Genomic DNA, 18,580 nt, shown 5'->3' with positions numbered 1-18,580 from the left:
TGCAGTCACCAGTAGTTTGCCTTGCTGGGAGAACAGTACACTCCAGAAGCCACGTAGGACTTCAGCACACAGCCCCACCGGCATGAGGACAGATTACCCCAAGCCTCAGGAACTGCTGTTACCTGTTTGTGTCCAGCACTTCAAAACCATAGATATCCAGCAGGCCGATGACTGTTTTCCGAGTTGAATCCTGTTAAAGACACCATTGCTGTGGATTTGCTGCTTCAGCTGATGCTTCCTCCCTGCGTGTTTCATGTTGTTTCCTTCAACTAAATTTTAAGCTTTCTCTTTGAGAGCTTTGTATCACATGCCAAGGGAGCAGTCACTTTAAAGCAAGTAATGAACAGCTAGAACTTTTTACCATACCACCTTCCACACCTAACTAGTTTTCCAGCTCAGTGCTGTGGATGTCCCTACGTCAATTATCAAGCGTCCAAGATATTTGGTGCTGTAGGGCCTCACTGGAGAAAGTTCTCGGTGTGTTAGGAGGACACGGGACAAGAAACCAACCTTGTTGGCTAGAGAGCCATTAATTTTGTTGACTAGCCAAGTGAAAGTTCGTCCATAAATCGCCTTTGCTACGGCATCCCGAGCGTAGAACGCCAGATCCACGTTCAGCGGGCTTAGGACCTAAAAATAAAATAGATATGACAGAGATGATAAACACCACAGCTGATCAGAGCAAACTTCTGCAAAGCCAGTTCACGCTCGTGGCTTGGAGAACCAGCTGTAGTGTTGTGTACCGCAGCACAGTGCTCAGCCTGTCTGAACCACAGCTGCCTACAGCTTTATTCACCATCAGTGTTACTTCAGTCAGGTGTACAGCCACATGCCAGCAGCACTGTACTACTACCTTTTGGAGAGTACAATTAATATAAGTGGGGAAAGTATTCCGGCTTCCTTTTATTTTATTAAAGTTGGTACAAAATACTCAAAGAACAGTTTTTACCAGTGCTTTTCTCTGTTTATGCAGCCCAGTTTCCCAGGAAGCATTCTAGGGACTGAACAAAAGGAAATTGGCTTAAATACAGGGCTGCCTGCAGGTCTCTGTTCCTAGCTTTTTCATAGTTACTACCTTGTTCAGCAGTAAAACTTTAATACTGGAAATATGTTTTAGTTTAATGTCTCAGGCTAGAAGAGGAAGGGGATACAGAGGAGAGAGACAGCCAGAGTGACCTGTTTTGACTGTAACACTGCTAAGAACAGGGCTCCTCCTCTGTCACCACCACTAGCCAGGGTGGCTCCCAGGTGCCTGGGGTTACACAGAACTACTTGATACCTCTTCAGATCTGGCTTCAATCTTCCGATTGGTGAGAGATTCCTGCAGAATGGACAAGTGCACACCCAGTAGCTGCAAAAAAAGAAATACTTACACTCAGAGTACGGCCAGCAGGAGACTGTTTAAATAAGCAGTATTGTGTGATCAGTAGGGTGTAACGCCCCAGTTCATTCCCTGTTATGCTCATCTTTGACCAACAATAAGTAAGGAAGTTTCAGAGAGATGTCCTACAGAGAAAAGGGGCCCAATGATTCAAGACAGCTTATAACAAGAGCTGGGTATTTATAGAGCAATCCCTCTGCTTTTGGGAACAGATGTTTTTGTCCTTAAGAGGAAAACACAGCAAGGTTAAGGCTCTCTTCAAAGCACTTGTAATACTGACGCTATCTCAGAAGAGCTACCTTTGAAATCCATTTGATCTGCGTGCCATCGCGAATGATGGCATGTCCATTGCTATCTTCTTCAAACTGAATGTTCCCGAGGTGCAGCACACTAGCAACAATTCCAAAGAGATGCTAATAACGAGAGATACACCGTTAGAAAAGAGGTTCCCACAGCTCCATGGGACGGGGCTAACCTTTGCTATGCACATTAATAAACAGAATATTGGCTAGGTTGAAGGAGGCGAGCCAGCCAGCCAGCTTCAGAGATAGGTGCCATCAGGCTGTACCAAGGGACAGAGCTCTTCACCCACCCACTCCCTCAATCCCCCCAAAATAACATCCTATTCCACCCTTAACACCTCTCCTAAGCAAGACTGCTTCCATCACTTTTAAGTAAAGAGTGCACTGCTGTCTTTCCTCAAATTCCCTTTGGTAGGCTCAGTCCCATTTAACACGCATACCTCTATATCTTTTTCAGTAAAGTCAATGATAGAAAAAGCTTTGCGGACTATTTTCCAGTCATTCTTGTCATTAATAGAAAACACTTTGGCACATCGACCCTATACAATAAGAGAAAGATGAATTAGTACAATTAATTGGCAAGGCAATTTTATTGTCAGCAACAAACGTAGCAGGCTACTGGGCATACTACTTACATTTCCAGTTTCCAGCCTGTACAGATGCAGTCTGCAACTAGCTAGCAAGTTTATCTCACTCCTGCTGATCCTGAAAGTGGCTCATTTGATCAGATCTTTCAATTGATACTTAAAGCTTTAGATAATTTAAAGCATTGAGCTTGGATAGTGAGTACCATAAAATGGCTGCGTCTTGTGAAGAGCTTGAGCTTACAGACATCTTCCATTTTTATGGCAATATCATCTTCTGCCCAGGTCTTCTTCATTACCAAGGAAGAAAGGAAACTGAAAGCACTGCTACGAAATGAGCTGTACACTGCATAACCATACCTATATACCTCTATAATATGAGGTCCATAAATCCTGAGAATCCAGGTCCTGACGGAGGAGACTTAGAAAAGATGCCCTTATACAAAGCAGAACTTGCAGAGAGATAGTGCTCTGCTGTTTAGTAGCTCAGAGCGCTCAACCAGTCAGGAGGTGTCTTGACCATAGCAGAGGGACCTGGGTCATCAAATGGTTTGGTGACATTTGCTTAAGAGAGTTTCCATCCTCCCAGCAGCAGCAGCATGGATGGCAGCAGTGAGCCATTGCGCACACACAGAACATGGGGAATACACAATTAATAAAAGACCTGGTGAAAGTGACTTTTTTTTTTAAAAAATTCTGACGGACTTGCTGTCACTGGGTCACGTTGCCCAAAATCTTGCTTCTGCCCCCACAACAATATCAGCTGATCCAATAAGAGATATTACCCCTTATAAGCCATTTATCGCTTGCATCCTTAGGCCATCACAGCTGGAACAGTTCCTGCCACAAAAGCACCCAGGGTAGAACACTGTCTGACAACCTCAGCGTAAACGTGTTTGCAACCAACCTGCCCGGCAGGTTTGCTGTAACGTGACTTCTCTTAGCAGCTCAGCAGTGTGCTCAGTACTCGAGGAAAACTGCATTTGCAATCCCTACAGTTCGAGATATAAGACAGAGATGGGGACACGCTCTCACTGACCTGGATAAGATACGCGTACTTTTGGGGGTTGCGCTCCAGTCCAAGCCAGCAAAGAAGATCCTTGTCTCCACCCTCTAATAACTGGTAGAAAATATGGAAATTCCTTTCTCCGTGGTTCTGGTGGACAACTCTGGATTTCTCAATTAGGTAACTGAGGATGTGCCCTCCCACTGGAGCTCCCTGGCAGAACAAAGCAGTCAGATCAGCACCAAGAGACAAAATAACATCGCTGTGACGGCCATTCCTCCACATCTAGGAACAAGGAGCAGTGTCAGGAGAAGCATGTTTCTGCTGTTACTCATCTGCCATCTTGTGTTTAAGAGTTAGTATCCAACAACAGTACAAGCTGTATCTAAAGTGTTTGCTGTCTTTCTAGTGTAACTTGCGCTTTACAACAATTTATATTAGCTTTCTACCGAGCGCTGGCAGTACTGCCAGTAATGTAGGAAGCTTTCAGGATGTATAACGAGTCACTTTACTCGCAAAATGCAACGCCTGTAAAAATAGGGTCAGAAATCTGCAGTGTAAGTCTTAATAAATCCTGTGCTGCCTGGTAAGTGTCCAAGAGATTCACTGATACAGCTTGTTTTAAGAGCGGTCCATTAAGTTTGTTCTCACCTTAAAATCAAATTGGATATCCATGTATTTCCCAAATCTACTCGAGTTGTCATTACGCAGAGTTTTTGCATTTCCAAAAGCCTAAGGATAAACAGATAGATTAAGGCGCTTCACACCTACTGAGAACCTGACACCCACAGTAGGACAAAGCTCCAGAAATAAAGATTTGCTGCATCAGCTGAGTCCTACTACTGAATTTAGTGGGATTAAAGAAATACAGACTTGGCAGGTTTATGGTGGGACCGAATGATCTTACAGTATTTTCCAAGTTAAATGATTTTATGATTCTAAAAATGTATTTCCCTAGCTTTAAAGGTGGAATTCAGCTAAAATTATTGCTTTTTCTTGTATGACCTATAACCGAAGCCACGAGGAACTGTTGTATGCTGTAGTTTTCCTATACTCCCAGGTTTCGGCTATCCTTCATTATAAAGCCCAAGCTTAAGTTTCTAAACACATAGTGTTATTAAATCCCAAGCATTCCTTCAGAGGTTGTGCTGTCAAGAGGCCAAATCTATGTTATTATTTATGTTATACATGCAGGTGCATACCCATGTAAAACAGGAGGCCATTACTGGGTGCAGGTGTGCAGACTTGCATGAAAAGTCTTGCACAGCGAGGTCATCAATGACAACTCTCCTGCAGTTTGTACCTTTCTTTAGTTTTTACCTCGAGAACAGGATTGGAAAGTAGCAGACGGTCACGGACGATCTGCAGCTGCTCTGTGGTTGGACAGGTTACAGCGTAATACTGCAAGATCTTCTTGGATGCTTCTGTCTTCCCAGCTCCGCTCTCCCCAGAGATGAGGATGAAATGGTTGTTGTACTCACTGCACATCACCCGGTAGGCATTGTCAGCTATGGCATATCTGAACAAGGATCACAAGAAGTATTCAGAGGAGAAGCATCCATTAGAAACAGCAACAGGAGGCAGGGTATCAGAAGTACTTACTCCTCATCTAACATTACAAGTATTGGATATGATGGGAAAGCAGAGCTCAAAACGCAGGTCTTACTCAAGGTCTCATAGTAAAAACCTGGTCTGTATTTGAGGGACAGACAGGGCTTGTTCTTTTTCCCCCACTGTTACGGGAGGATTTACATAGGCTGCGTGTTTTCCTGGTGAATAGTTTATACAGAGCAGGGACTCCCTCTTCCAAACAGAGGAGCCAGTTTTGATTCCAGTAAAGGGAAGACTTCAACTTCTGCTGATAAGAGACAGATAAAAAGACAACCAATAGCAGAGCCTTCACCAATACGCCACTGAAGGAAGGAAAAGGAAAAAGAAGAAAGAAAAACCTACTTGGCAAACCACCCAACAACTTCCGACCATCAAAACCATTTCAGCTCAGAGTTCAGAAATTCAGGTTTCTTCCTCTCCTGGGAAGTCCAAGCAGAGGCTGTGCATGAGCACTGTGCTAGTGCTGTGGTTGCCTGCACTGACACAGGGCCTCAGAGGACGAGGCAAGGTGGTTGGTGTTTTGGACAACTGAAGGAAAAGGTGTTGACTTGCACACGGACACAGTCAGGCAGTGGTCAGACTAGACCACGTGTAGTAAGGAGGACACCCTGAGCACTAGTCTGAACAGTTATCCTCAAGATAACTCTTCCCCTGTGTTTTCCCCAACATCACTTCTGCAATCCTTTTGTTTCCCTTTTATTCTCACAGTCAGCTAGAAGACCGAGACAAACACATCCTTACCTACAGGAAGATAAGAATATCTGCATTCACCAGACCTAGTGACTGTGGGTACACATCCTTGTTGCTAGTAAGCAGCAGTACAGAAAAAACCCGATTTATCGATATAAGCTGAAATCCTCAGGGTTCTACTTACAGATGTGGTGGCAGTTCAAAAAAGTTTACCCCTCGATAAAGCTGCATCTGTGTCACTGTGTAGATATCCAGCTCTTTGTAAGGGTTGACAGATACGAGGAGAGTACCGATATACGTCTGCAGGGAGAAAGAACACATACAGGTGGGAAACCTGTTCCATCACTACAACAGCTCCTGAGAGAGGAGTCAGCTACATCGTGACATTATGCAAGAACAACTGAAAGAGATGGTGCAGAACTTGTTGAGAGAAGGAAGAAAAAAAAAAGGCAAACCAAAACCACCCCACAGGCATTACTACTTCAAAGCCAACACCAAACTTCTTGCCAAATCTAGTTAAGAGTGGAGTTGAACAACAAAAATCAAGCTTAGAGCCTTACATGCTATATACAAGGTTTTGATATCTCATGATGCTTATGGAATTTATTTTTTCCTACTTAAAGTTAACATAATAATGCATTTACTATCCCAACGCTGCTTCACAAAAGTCTTTGCAAATGACCAATAACTAATGCTGTGAAGGAAAGCCAAGTAGGATGTCTGTTCCATAGACAGCTGTGCAACAGAAAATTCCTTCTTGACTGTGAAAGGTGATCAAATAACACGTTTCAGGACACATTACATTTTCCCTTATTTGTATACATTTTCAGCACATCCAAATTCCCTGGTTCTACCTTCTTTTTAATTATTTCCATTAGTGTTATACAAATATCAATCCTCATTTGACAAAGGACATGTTTAGATACTACTTGCCACTCCTGTAAGCCCATGTATAACCCTGGGGCTTCTGAGAACACAGACATGGCTGTGAAGTCATCTTAGTTTGCACCGTGGAGTACCCAGCACTTCTCATACAAGTCAGATACCATGCTCAGCGCTGCCTTGCCTTCAAAGGTAGTAAGGGAACAGGAGAGTGAAATGCTATTTACTGAATATGGTTTGGATCTTTGCAAGGCAACTCAGCAGGCTGAGACTGTATTTTCATTAGCTAAAGTAGTCAGACTACTCCTGGGTGATCACTCCGCTGAGTACTACTAACATGTAGCAATGTGTCTCAGAGCACAACAAAACCAAAGCTGGGAAAGCATTCCCTGTATTGATAGTGCCTCCCGCCCTGCAGTTCTAGTTTGCATCCCATCTAGATGTACATTTTTTTTCTTTATATATATATATATATATACACACACACACACACCCCCCACACACACACTTGGAGACATTTCACCTGCCAGAGGCTACAAGAATGCACATGACCAGCACTTACATAGATGAGGTTCTCCTGGTATCGCTTACGAAGGTTGTTCAGGAAAGCAGTCTCACTGGTGTGGGAGTCCAGAAGCACAAAGTCCTGCACCCCGACTCTGTCCCGGGCTATCAGAGCCCCTTCCATGTTTTCATCAGTGTTATCTTCCACTTCTTCTTTCTACAACACAAAAGTTGTATGGTACAGAATTAGGAGAGAGCAGATCGGGACCCTAAGGGTCAGCTAAGTCCTTCCCCACACCCCAGGGCCAAATCGACCTTGCACAGTGATAACGCTAAAAGATTATCCTCCAAACTGTTATTAACACCTTTCCCAAAGATGACAATTTCACACCGTGAGAGTCTGCCTTCCAGCTTCTTTACAGTCAAGATGTCTGAGACTCATTCCCATGATCTGAGAGGAAGACCACGGTTTCCAGGCAGCCCTCACTAAGATAACAGTTGTTTGAGACAGACCCAGCTCCGAATGTGCCGTTACCATCTGGGACACTCCACTCAATCTAGACAAAGCAGTTACAAGCACAAAGTTGGAAGTTAACGCTGGAAGATGCCAGACAAATAGTTTTTAACACCACCTGCAACTACTTTATACAGATAAAGCTGTGGAAATGGAGAATCTCCAGAAAAGGCTGCATTTGACTTGACCTTTAGGGAAAAAAAAAGATTAATCCTAGAGCACTACTCTGCACAACACTGCTTCATTATTCCTGTTGCCTTCCACGAGCAGATCAAAGTCAACTTTCAGGGTTGGGCAGCAGATGTCTCCACACGCCAGCGAGAGACCTGGGCAGGGAGCGGCGAGGCCACCCAGCTGATAAAACTAATCAAAAAGCAATTTGGAGAACCGGTAAACCTTTACTAGCACACACCCCACCTCCTCTTTCTTAAGAGGCTGAAAGATACGAAAAGGTTGTCACTGACAAAACGTAACTCTTGCACACTCCACTGCCCATTCTTTATGGTGGAAGTTGACCTTATACTGAAAATAGTCACTGCTGAGGATCAAGTGCTTGTTTCCCAGGCTGTAAGAATAAATTGTATGCTTTTTAGTCAATTAAATCGAGCTGATAATTTCAAGCTAGCAAATAGACAAACAGGATATTCTTTTTTCTATAGTAATAAGTGCGTCATGGTGTTTTCAGGGTTTCTTTTTTTGTTTGCTTTTTAAAGACACCAGGATTACACAGTTCAGAGAAAAATTCCTACCCTAACGGATAAAATACTTCCCTTATGACTGAAATGAAGTTAATACATTTTGAGCAGCTTACCTTTTAGGGTTCCCAGGCTTTGCAAATTAAGGGAGAGAAATTTGGCTGAGCAGCCGTCAGCTGAACACACAGAGCAGCTCCTCGGGCTCAGGGACGTGCACACAAACCCAGCACCTTTGCTATTCTCATCCTGCCCTTCACGACATTGGCTTTTTACGTTTTGCTGCTCCACTGCTCAAGAAGATTGTGTGATTGTGTGTAAAATTGTGAACAAGCATTAAAAGGAGGGTGATGGCCTGTTTATGCAGTGCCACATCACTTCCCCCCCCCCCTCCTTTTTTCTTTTTTTAAAGCAGAAGCTTTACAAATTGTAAATGGGCACAATGTAAAGTGTTTCTGCTAAGCTTTGGCAAACCCTGACTCTGGGGTTAGGCTTTTGGGATGAGCCTGCACAGCACTGGTGGAAGACGAAAGCACTTTGGACACTAAGGCTTGCTGGATTTAGAAGCAGGGTTTCACTACGATGAAGAGCAAAGCACAATATTCTTCATGACTGAGTGAAGCTCAGAACAGTCAGCTCAAACAGGAATTTTAATGTTAGTCTCACTTTTAGCACAGCCTGTTCTTTACATTCATCTGTTTATCGCACTGAAAGAGATCTGAGCTTTGAGATTTATATCCAGCAGTAACATCACCACAATACTCTAGAAAGGAAGATATTCTGAAAGCATACTATTTAAATCCTATCATACTTTAAAAATAAATCATACCTGCACTAACTTCAGATACAAGTAATTACTTTTTTGCCTTTTACGTCCACTGCCTCCAGGTGACTGTGTTACCAGCTCCAGGTTGAAGAGGCAGCATTCCTCATTCTCCCTCAGCCATGGCGTGACTGCGATCACTTCCTCCTTCTGAGGACGTATCAGAAAGATACCTACATTTTTCCCTTTTAACATTAATAGCCCCTTTTTTTTTTTTCCCTCCTCCACACATGACATATTTTGTCCATTCGTTATGCTTGTCCTTAGCTCAGGTTCTGTTGGTTTGGAAGACAATATAAAGGAAGACTTAGCTTCTCAAACTGATACCTGTGCAGCCCCCACTACTTATGTAGGGAAGAACATGGGGGAGGGAGGAAAGAGTTTAAAAATAATCTCCTATTCATTGTCCTATTAAACATTTAATTTGATTCTACAAACTTCAAGAATCTAAGAGATATTCACACTACTAGTCACGGTCATTACAACTTTCATTCTGAACACTTGCCTCTAAACCAAGTGGCCTGTTCAATACTTGCTAGTGCTGGTGTTCCCACACCACTAGTCACCCCAGTAGTCGTGACATCTCTCAGAAAGATTATTACAGCTTTGCAAAATCATTGGAAGACTTGACAGAATGGCTTTTCAGAGTGCAGTATTAAGTGGGATAATAGTAATCATTTCAGTCTCTCTGTTCTGGACTAATACAGATGACAAAACATTCAGTCGTACCTGGTTTTGTATTGAGCATAGTTGCCATGGTAATATCCAAATTAAAAAAAAAAAAAAAATCTATTCTGCAAATGTTTTTAGCAATCTTGCAACTTCACTGTATGGCAAATGAGACAAATGGGCAGCTATAGTACAAATTACCAGAGTAATCATTTTTGTTAACTGTCTATCCCATCCAAGTAGTATTCAATATTATTTGGCAGTGCAATCTGCAGGGTTTTCATTACCAAAAGACAGGTGGTTTTTTCCTCTAAAAAACACTTTATCTATTCCACACACTTTGCTGTGAGGTTAATATTATTACCTAACAAACACAAGCATACATTTCATAAATAAAATGCCAAAGTTTAGAGACAGATATTTCTTTTGCCTCAATACCTTCTTCATCATTTAGCAGGGAAAATTCTGTCTTAATCATCCTTTCTTGATCTCACTACAAGGGCGGCCGAGCATGGAGCCCAGCCCCTACCAGCAGGGCTGACCTGCCCAGGCTGGGAGGGCACAGAACCTTCTTAAGACCTGACCAAGCTGTAGGAGTGTTTATCAGGCTTAGCAGAGCAGCTGTTCGTTAGCTCCGCGTCAGGAACAGAAGGAATTTACCAGCACGGCAGACCAGTAAAGATGTGCATCTCTCAAATGAAGCATGTTCAGGCTGTAATAATTCAGTATCCAGTGACAGAGAATTAAAAGCAATCAAACCTATGAAGCCAGGGCTGTTGAATGAGTTCTCAAACTTAAGCATGTCTTACCAGGTAAGACATGTCTTTGAATTTAATTGCAAATCCATTTTTAAAGCAGAGGCTTTGGCCTGCCTGCAGGAACTCCTGACAGACCCTCTGCTCTGCGCACAGTCAGTGCTTCTCTAGCAAGCCATCAAGATACCTACCCCTGGCACATGTGGCAACTGCTCAGTCAGCAGCCTCCAGTACCAGACCAGTATCAACACACCAGAGCTACTCCATCCTGAATTAGACCTATCCAGACATTTCTACCACATCACGTGCACACACCCACGGTGTCCGGCTGCCCCACGTTAACGTGCCAGTCTCGTCTGGAGTATCCCGTACCACCTCTTTTAGGGGTTATGGCATATGAAGCCTCCTGTCTTTCTCGACTGTTGTTTTCTTTCAGCTGTCAGTTATTTCAGGTTATTTCTGACAGTCTGAGTAAGGAATCATCTGATCTTTTCTCCTGAGGGTAAAGCAGGTTTTTTGGCAGAATTACTACAAGCAAAGAGAACACATGAACAGCTTCATTTTCAAAATACACATGCAGTATTAATCAAAATAATAATGCCCTGAACCCACCTTCTTCTACAGATACCCTGGACCAGGCCAAACAAAGAATTTAAACTGAAAACTTTAAATTAAGATTGACCTAAAGCAGTACAGAACTCAAACCATATCACAGTCTGAACCATTTCCCCTTATTTTTCCCCCCAGTTGATACTAATTTTTTCCACTCCAATTTGGTCATAGGACAGTGGCTGCCTGACAAGGTTAGGGTTTGTCATTTTACAAGAAAGATGGACTATAAACAACTTAAGGTGGGTTTGCCCTTCTGAGAAAGAACTCAGGACAAGCTGGACAAGCGACTTTTACATTCTCTCCAAGCCAGGAAGCGTGAAAGAATAAGCCTGAAACCACAGTGGCCATCCACCTGATCAGGTTTCCTTAACCTAATTCTCTCACTCGTATGTTAATTGGTAAGTGACACTGTTCCCTGTTAGACAAAAATCCCGAACTCTTTTCTGGGCTACTTTGTGTTCAGATTTTCACAGTATTTTGCTGTTGCTTTTATTATCACAGTACCATTTACTGGCCTGCCCCCCACCCCGTTTCTGGAAGTTTACTCAAAGTTTTGTGCTTACCTGGCATCACCAACAGTAAGAGATACCCCCTCCCCGGACTCATCAGTGCACATTACCCCAGCAAGACACTGCTCTTTTTAAAGGATTATTTTCCTTTCCTCAACACTTAAGAGTCAGGAGATTTCTTTCTTGCCTACTGAGATGCAAGCTCTATCAGAAAATCTCTCCCTCACTACAATTAGGGTTTTCTTCTTTTCCCACAGGGATTTGTCTCTCAACACTGAAACTACAAGGAACTTTGTCAGATCACAACACAAATTCATGAGATACGCAGCTCTTGAAAAAGGGCTAAAATAAGGTCAGAAGCAACAGACTAGTTCTTTGACAAAGTTTGTACCAGTTTATAACAAACAAACAAGACTTGGCAAGGAACAGATAGAAAAACATCTTTTTTTTTTTAAAAAAAAAAAAGAAGCTTTGCAAAATTATTACTTATCTTTGCCAGAGGCTCAGAACTTGATTTTTCAACAGGCTCCAAAGTTAACTGTCGCTGTTTCTTTGGTTTAACACCACAGAACATAAGAGATTAATGTACAGGGGAAGAGGAGGATCAGTTATGATGCCACTGCTGTTTTGGAAGCACTAGAAAACACAAACCAACCATGCTACATGCAAATACAAACACGAGGCAAGAGCCCCACGCAGCATATCTTTCAAGTAGCCTTTTACCCACGCAGTCAGGCGAGCACCCTTAGCTATAGCAAAGTGCCACGCAAGCCACCCGACTCCAGATGTGTTGAGTCCACCCATAAGGCCACCAAATCCCATGAGAAGAGCAGGGGAAAAAAAAAAAAAAAATCTTCTCAGGGATCTTCCATCCAACCCCCCTCTAAAACCATCCCAACCTGCCAGAGATGCTGGATTTCCTTACCACCACCCTACAAATCCAGAAATGTTTTTATTTCACACACGTCTCCTCCGTTACCTGCACGCCCCCAGCCGCAGCGTGCCATCTCCCGTCAATCCTTCTCCACCCCGCGCTTCTTCCATAAAGAGTTAACAGGGCTGAAGTTAAGGCCCACTGACACCAAGTATCATGTGTCGGGCTGTTTGCTCGCCTCCCTCCTTGGGCAGGGATGCTAACATCCTCCACCTTTAATGAATTATCTAACACGCTGTCAGCGCTCCGGCCGCGGCGAGGTTTATGCCGACAGCACCGCTTGATGAGATTTTAAGATCTCACTAAAAGACTGAAGACAAGTAATGGCCTCTAACCTTTCTGATGGGCAATTTGAGCAAATCCAGGCACAAAAATCTACCACCCTTGAACTGAATCCTCACCTCCCGGCTTGGCTCCCCACTAGAGGTCACTGCAAAACCCATTTTAATCTGCAGTTTGAAGTTTTCACGGTTTATCCCCTTTTTTTTTTCCCCCCATATGCAACAGCCAGTTTCTCCCCCCAAAAATGACTTCTCAGGTTGGACTCCGATTGCTGCCGACTCTCAAAGGATGCCAGCTCCTTCTCCCCCTCTGCCCAGCTGCCAAAGACAACAACCAATATTTTCTCATGATTGCTTCTCTGCATAAACAACTGTCAACAAAATAAAACCCCTCCGTTTGAGTAGCTGGTGGTCCGCGAGCAGCAGCAAGTGACCTCTCAGTTCTGGTCAACCATCCTCCAGATGATGCTTTCAATCCTGTAAAGATCTCCCTATTTTAAGAAGCTTCACTCCCAAGTCCAACCTCACTGAGTAACGAAGGTGTCCTCCTAAAGGGACTCGTAGCGAGATCAGGGTCTACGGAAGTGGAAGAGCCCTTCACCTGGTCTTACAGCAACATTTAGAAATTAGATCTCTTACCTCGCGGCTCAGAGTCACTGAAGAAGACAGGCAAAGAGTATGATCCAGGGAGCCGAGTCAGGCAAAGGCACTTCTGACTTATCCTCAGCTAATAAATGCTGATTCTGAACAAGAACATTCAAAACTTAATAAAAAAAAAAAACCCTCAGTAAAGTATACTTCCATAGGAAAGTGGAAAGAAACATCTGTTTATCAGACAGTTTATTTAGAACCATCTATTTCCTAACAGAATCAGGTTTTGATAATGGAAAGATACACAAGAGCACACATGTTACGATCTCTGCAACAAAACAGCCCATTCCCACCCCCTCTGAAACTCAGAGCCTTATCTAACGCCGGACGCAGCGATCCTAAGCACAGTTCAGTCTGTCTGGCTCTGTCTCCAGCTGGCATCCTAGGAAATCTGCTGCGATACCAAAGATTTGACCTTTTTGCCTGTTCTTCTGTTGTTACACCCCTGAGATGTAAACAAATAGAATTTGTGCCACAGAAATGTAGCACAGTAAGCAGGTATCTCTGGAGCCATCCGATTTAAAATAGGCATGAGATTTAAAATAAGCATGAGAGTCTCAGGTTTGTGCAGGACAGATGAACCTGGAGCAACGCTGCTAGTACAGATTCCTTTAGAAACATCAGAGCTCTGTTTTGGAAATACTCATTTACTGCAAGAGGCAGCGCTCCTTGACCCAGCCCTGCACCCCTTGTGCGCAACAGGAATTTGCTCATTAAAAGGCCTGAAAACTGGACAGCAGCACGGCAAGGATTACAAGGAAACCCCTTGGGCTCTGCTCCACCTAAGGCTCTCAAGAGAAGTCGGCCAAAAAAGCAGTGACAGTGCTTGACCATAAAAAGTGGTTAAGAAAGATGTTCTGCAAGAGCCTGCCTGGCAAGGTCAGCAGGAGAGCACGGACAGGCCCCGGCAATCACGTCTCTTCCTTCAGCTCTGGCAGTGGCCTCAAGGTCAAGATCACAGCATACCGTAGGGCTGCTGGAAGGGGGCTACAGGCAGCTGCCTGCGTGGTGTCTGCTCCAGGAGGAGCCAGGACCCCATCCCTTCATCCCCAAAGAGAACTCAGACCATCAAAGAGGTATATGCTTGGCAATAGGACTTGGAGCAATACATCACCGCCCAACAGTAAGAGCGAGCCCAGGGCGACAGGGAAATACTTTCCTCCTCCTGTGGAAACTTTGGCGTGGCTCATAAAAATTAATCTGTTCAGGGTAATTTGCAGATAAATGAAAACTGCGCATAAACCAGATTAAAGCAGACCAGATCTCCACCAAGTGACCAAGTTATGGCCATCGGACTGCAGCAAAGTCAACAAGAAGACAAGATGATTTTTAGATATTTCAGCGAGACTGGCCCCTGGAAACCTCCTCCCCATTTGTAATGAAACTGAAACGCTATGTATTGACTGTGCTTGGAAAAGCAGCGGCACCACCGTGGAAAAATGATGTCTTGGGTCTGTAACGAGGAACTTGGGCTGTCTTGCCCTACTGTACACACTTTTCAAGGCAACAGAATTCATAAATACAATTATACTGCAGAAAAATTTACACATTGTAACCTAATTTCTTTTCAAAAGAATACAGAATAAGAGGGTTTTAAGGTTAATCAACAGCCCAGGGAAATGCCAACAGTTCTTAAGGCCTCTTGTCTGTCTCCAGGGCATAGTCTGCTATAGACTTGTTAAAGGGTGACTGTCTGTCTTTCTCAATAGAGGAGAGGTCGAGGTGAACCACTTCACTTTCATAAATCAAAAGAAAGAAAAAAAGTGAGAAAATCTCCAGAGTTCAAACATTTCTTTAAAACCCAAACTTTAAATACTAAATGGGCTTCATGGCTGCCATTTTGAAAAACATTAGTTTGCCAAAGGACCCTTTTGATTTCTATTTGAAATGCGAGCGCTCACAGATAATCCATTGAGAATCAAACCCCCACAAAAGGCTTCCTGAAACAATCGCAGCGCTGGTGAAGGACAACATTTTTGTGCCCAAAATAAAACATTTTAATGCGCTACAATCCATTACACATATATTCCTACATTTCCTTTCAGTAATTATTCATTAGAAAACATTTAACGTCACTGCAGATTTCACACTGGGCAGTCTGCACACAAAGGAGAAGAGTTGGCCCATTTATAAGGGGCTGAGGCCGCCTTTTCTCATCCGAGAAACTCCAAGGCGGTGGGGGCTGCCGGACACAACAGGCAGGCTAAATTGTGCGGTTAACGGTCAAAGCCCCCCTGCCTACTTTGACACTCATTTAAAGATGACGGGGAACAATAGAGATTTGTTCTTAGCAACTCTTTCTTGTTACGCGGGGTCTACATCAGCCGCGCCGGGCGGTTCAAGGCATGAAACCGGTGCTGATGTTCAGTTCCACCTGCCATCGCTCGCCCTGCTCGCTCCTCTTCCCCCCCTTCCCCTCTCCCCACTTTAACACAATGAGACAGGTAAAGAATATCATTAAAAGAGTCCCATTCAGCACGTCAGCTTTAATAAAACAATTGCCTGTCAGGTTAACATGAGCAGCTCAAATTTTGTGTTAGTGCCAGTGAGCCTGCTCTTCTGGATCAGGTTAGTAAAAACAGCCCTCCTCGCCCTAAAATTCCCAGTTCACCTCCAGGATTCCAGTTTGCACCAGTGCTCCCAGGTTACAGCGCTATCAGCAGGCACCAAGGCATTCAGGCACCTGACCTAAAGCATAAAATGCTTCTTTATAACCTTTTAATTGACAAACCCATTAACAACTGCTCGGAAAGATAGTTTTGCTTTATCAGCCCCTGCACCCCAGGCCTGCTAGCTTGATGAACAAGGAAAGCAACAGCAATCGCACCTCACTCGGGAAATTTAAGACCATGTAAAATCCAGCTACACATCCCGTCAGGCCAGAACACAGACACTTAACTGCTTTCTCTCTCAGTCATTGCTTTTTAGATAAAAATGCCAGTTTTCTTCAGCACTGACATGCTTAGATTTACGGCTGCTGCTGGACCAGAGGCAGCTCCTTAATGAATCCTGAATCTTTATTAATTGCAGAATAGGACATCTTATTAGAAAGCACAAATTGCTAACAAGCTCCATAAAACATACTCCCTAGCTAACCGAGCACAGGATTTCCAGCTGGAAAGTTAACATTCAGAGTTAAAGCTTCTTAAAATAAGGGAGAGCAGATTTATTCAACTTCTAGGAAGGAGAAGGACAGTCCTTGAGTATCTGACAGTCCATATGTCACAGGGAGAGTAGCATTAAACAACAGTAAGCTCATGTATTCAAAAGTCCTGCAGATGAACAGAGACACTTTGCTACCATCTGTGTTGGACACAGCACATCTCAGACCTTGATTTTGCTCCGGTAACTACAGAGAACACAGAGCAGGACAGGGCCACCTCCAGAAAATTTTTAAAAACCCAACCAACCCACCCTAACCAAGCTACAGGGAAGATGTAACAGATATTTCCTCTGCCTGGATTAGGTTGCAGTCCCTCTGTATTTATAATTATTGCTTGTTTGGTCTCAACCAGGACTCAGGCTGCTCAGAGCAAGCATGTCATTATTTGGCATAAGAAAGGGAGGCAGAGCAACCTCTCCCAGCTGCATGGTGTTGCGGGCAGGAGGTCCAGCCCTCCAGCCAGGTTTCACATCCACACCAGCTGCACAGAAATCTAGAAAACCAATCTTTCACATTTTGAACGCTTGGGTTTTCACTATCACAAATCTGCATTCTTACACTACAGTTCCAGACGGGTTAAAAAAAAAAAAAAAAAAGCAAAAATTCATGACCTCTTAGCACAGCACTAAGTTTTATTGAAACACAAGTGAACTCACCAGGATGGTATTTAGAAGTCTTAAAGACAGTCAGAAGAGAGAACTAGAGGAAAACTGCGCCCAAACACCCACTCCTGAACACAGCCAGAAGGCCACAGATAAAGTAAGTATTAGTATCACATCTCCCATAGAAGCGTTCCAACATAAACCCTGATGATAAAATCCTTGAGGCATCAGAAAGCAAGGAGAAGCTGGCCTGTGTCATCACTCCTCTCAAGGGAGGTGACAAGCCACTGTCAAAACCAAAAGCAGACAAGACGAACGTCGCCTGGGACAACAAACTGCTGTCCAAAACAAGATTACAACTCAAGTTCCCATAGCAAAAGCCAGTCTTTATCTCTGCACAAGAGGCCCCCCAAAAAGTCAGGGGCTGCTTTGGTAACAGTAACTTGCAGAGGCTGCAACTCAAGGTCTGATTCACATGGATTACAGCAAAGGTCACCCAAATGTTCACGTTAATTTAGAACATGCACTTGCTCTGGGCCTGGTCTGTCAGGCTTGAAGTAGCATCAGATGCCAAGGCTGCAGTTTTGCACGCAGGTAGGAGGAACTCGGAGGGTGCATCTGGGGAGGCTGCAAGCACAGACTCATTACCCAGCTGCAAATTTACTGGCAAGTGTAGTATTTCAACAGAGCCTGGAGAGGCAGCCACAATGGAGCAGGGAACGTGCTTGGGAATAAACAGCGAGCCTTCAAATTGATCCGGAAAACATCTTTATCAGACCTTCCTTGTTGTTTTAGTTTTCCTGGACTCCCTTGCACGCTTTGCTAACAAGCATTTAAATTCAAAAGTCAAGCACAAAGACATTACCAATAGGCCACATAATTGCTTCATTTGGAAACTACCACCTGAAGTCCCAGGAGAGCCTCTCGCACGCCACCAGCCCACACTCTCACAGAGGGGTTAACAGATTTGCTTTGCAGCCACCTGCAGCATTAAGCAGCAAACAGGCTGGAGAGATTTAACACAGAAGTGTATGTGAAGGAAAGATAGGGTCTTATTTTCAGAAGACATCCCTTTACTACCCCTCACGATACTTTACAGCACACAAAAGCAATTTCTGAGGGTAGGGTCTGGTCACAGCACCTGTGAGGAACTTCCATCAGTGCCCGCAGCTCTGAAACCAAGTGAGAGAAAAGGTGAGCGCTCTGTGGCTGACTTGTTACAGCAATGGGAGCAGAGAAGGAGGAAAAGGAAGCAGCACAGTGATTCCTCTTAGAGCATTTTTACTCCATAGCAAGTACAAAAGTGGTGGTGGGGATCTCCAGCATTCTGTGTGCATCAGGGTCACCAAAGGGCAGTTATTCTGTTTTTGGTTTTTAGATAAAGATCAAGGTCCTCAAGCAGTCATATTCAAGTT

The 18,580-nt window shown here is 43.9% G+C and overlaps 1 protein-coding gene across 9 annotated transcripts in view; it reads right to left on the bottom strand.

Moving 5' to 3' along the window:
• Positions 1-18,580, bottom strand: part of MYO1H (myosin IH) — a 57,655-nt gene that overhangs the window by 15,451 nt on the left and 23,624 nt on the right. For 4 of the 9 annotated variants that reach the window (XR_012631257.1, XM_074886749.1, XM_074886750.1 and 1 more), the window contains exons 8-17: positions 7,019-7,177; positions 5,759-5,874; positions 4,594-4,792; positions 3,925-4,005; positions 3,307-3,486; positions 2,124-2,222; positions 1,681-1,794; positions 1,280-1,351; positions 511-630; positions 123-190 (exon numbers count right to left, since the gene is read on the bottom strand). Coding sequence is in view for 8 of the 9 variants with exons in the window: in XM_074886749.1 (XP_074742850.1) it covers positions 123-190; positions 511-630; positions 1,280-1,351; positions 1,681-1,794; positions 2,124-2,222; positions 3,307-3,486; positions 3,925-4,005; positions 4,594-4,792; positions 5,759-5,874; positions 7,019-7,177 (1,208 nt within the window). In the remaining variant the exon portion in view is untranslated. Of the gene's footprint in view, positions 1-122; positions 191-510; positions 631-1,279; positions 1,352-1,680; positions 1,795-2,123; positions 2,223-3,306; positions 3,487-3,924; positions 4,006-4,593; positions 4,793-4,875; positions 5,132-5,226; positions 5,875-7,018; positions 7,178-8,285; positions 8,487-12,513; positions 12,544-18,580 lie in introns of those variants that run through there. The other 5 variants (XM_074886753.1, XM_074886752.1, XM_074886755.1 and 2 more) reach the window with 5 other exon arrangements.

The sequence above is a fragment of the Strix uralensis genome, chromosome 17, assembly GCF_047716275.1.
Source record: "Strix uralensis isolate ZFMK-TIS-50842 chromosome 17, bStrUra1, whole genome shotgun sequence".
Classification (NCBI taxonomy): domain Eukaryota; kingdom Metazoa; phylum Chordata; class Aves; order Strigiformes; family Strigidae; genus Strix; species Strix uralensis.
The sequence above is the reverse complement of the archived record's forward strand: the minus strand, read 5'-3'. Positions and strand labels throughout refer to the sequence as shown.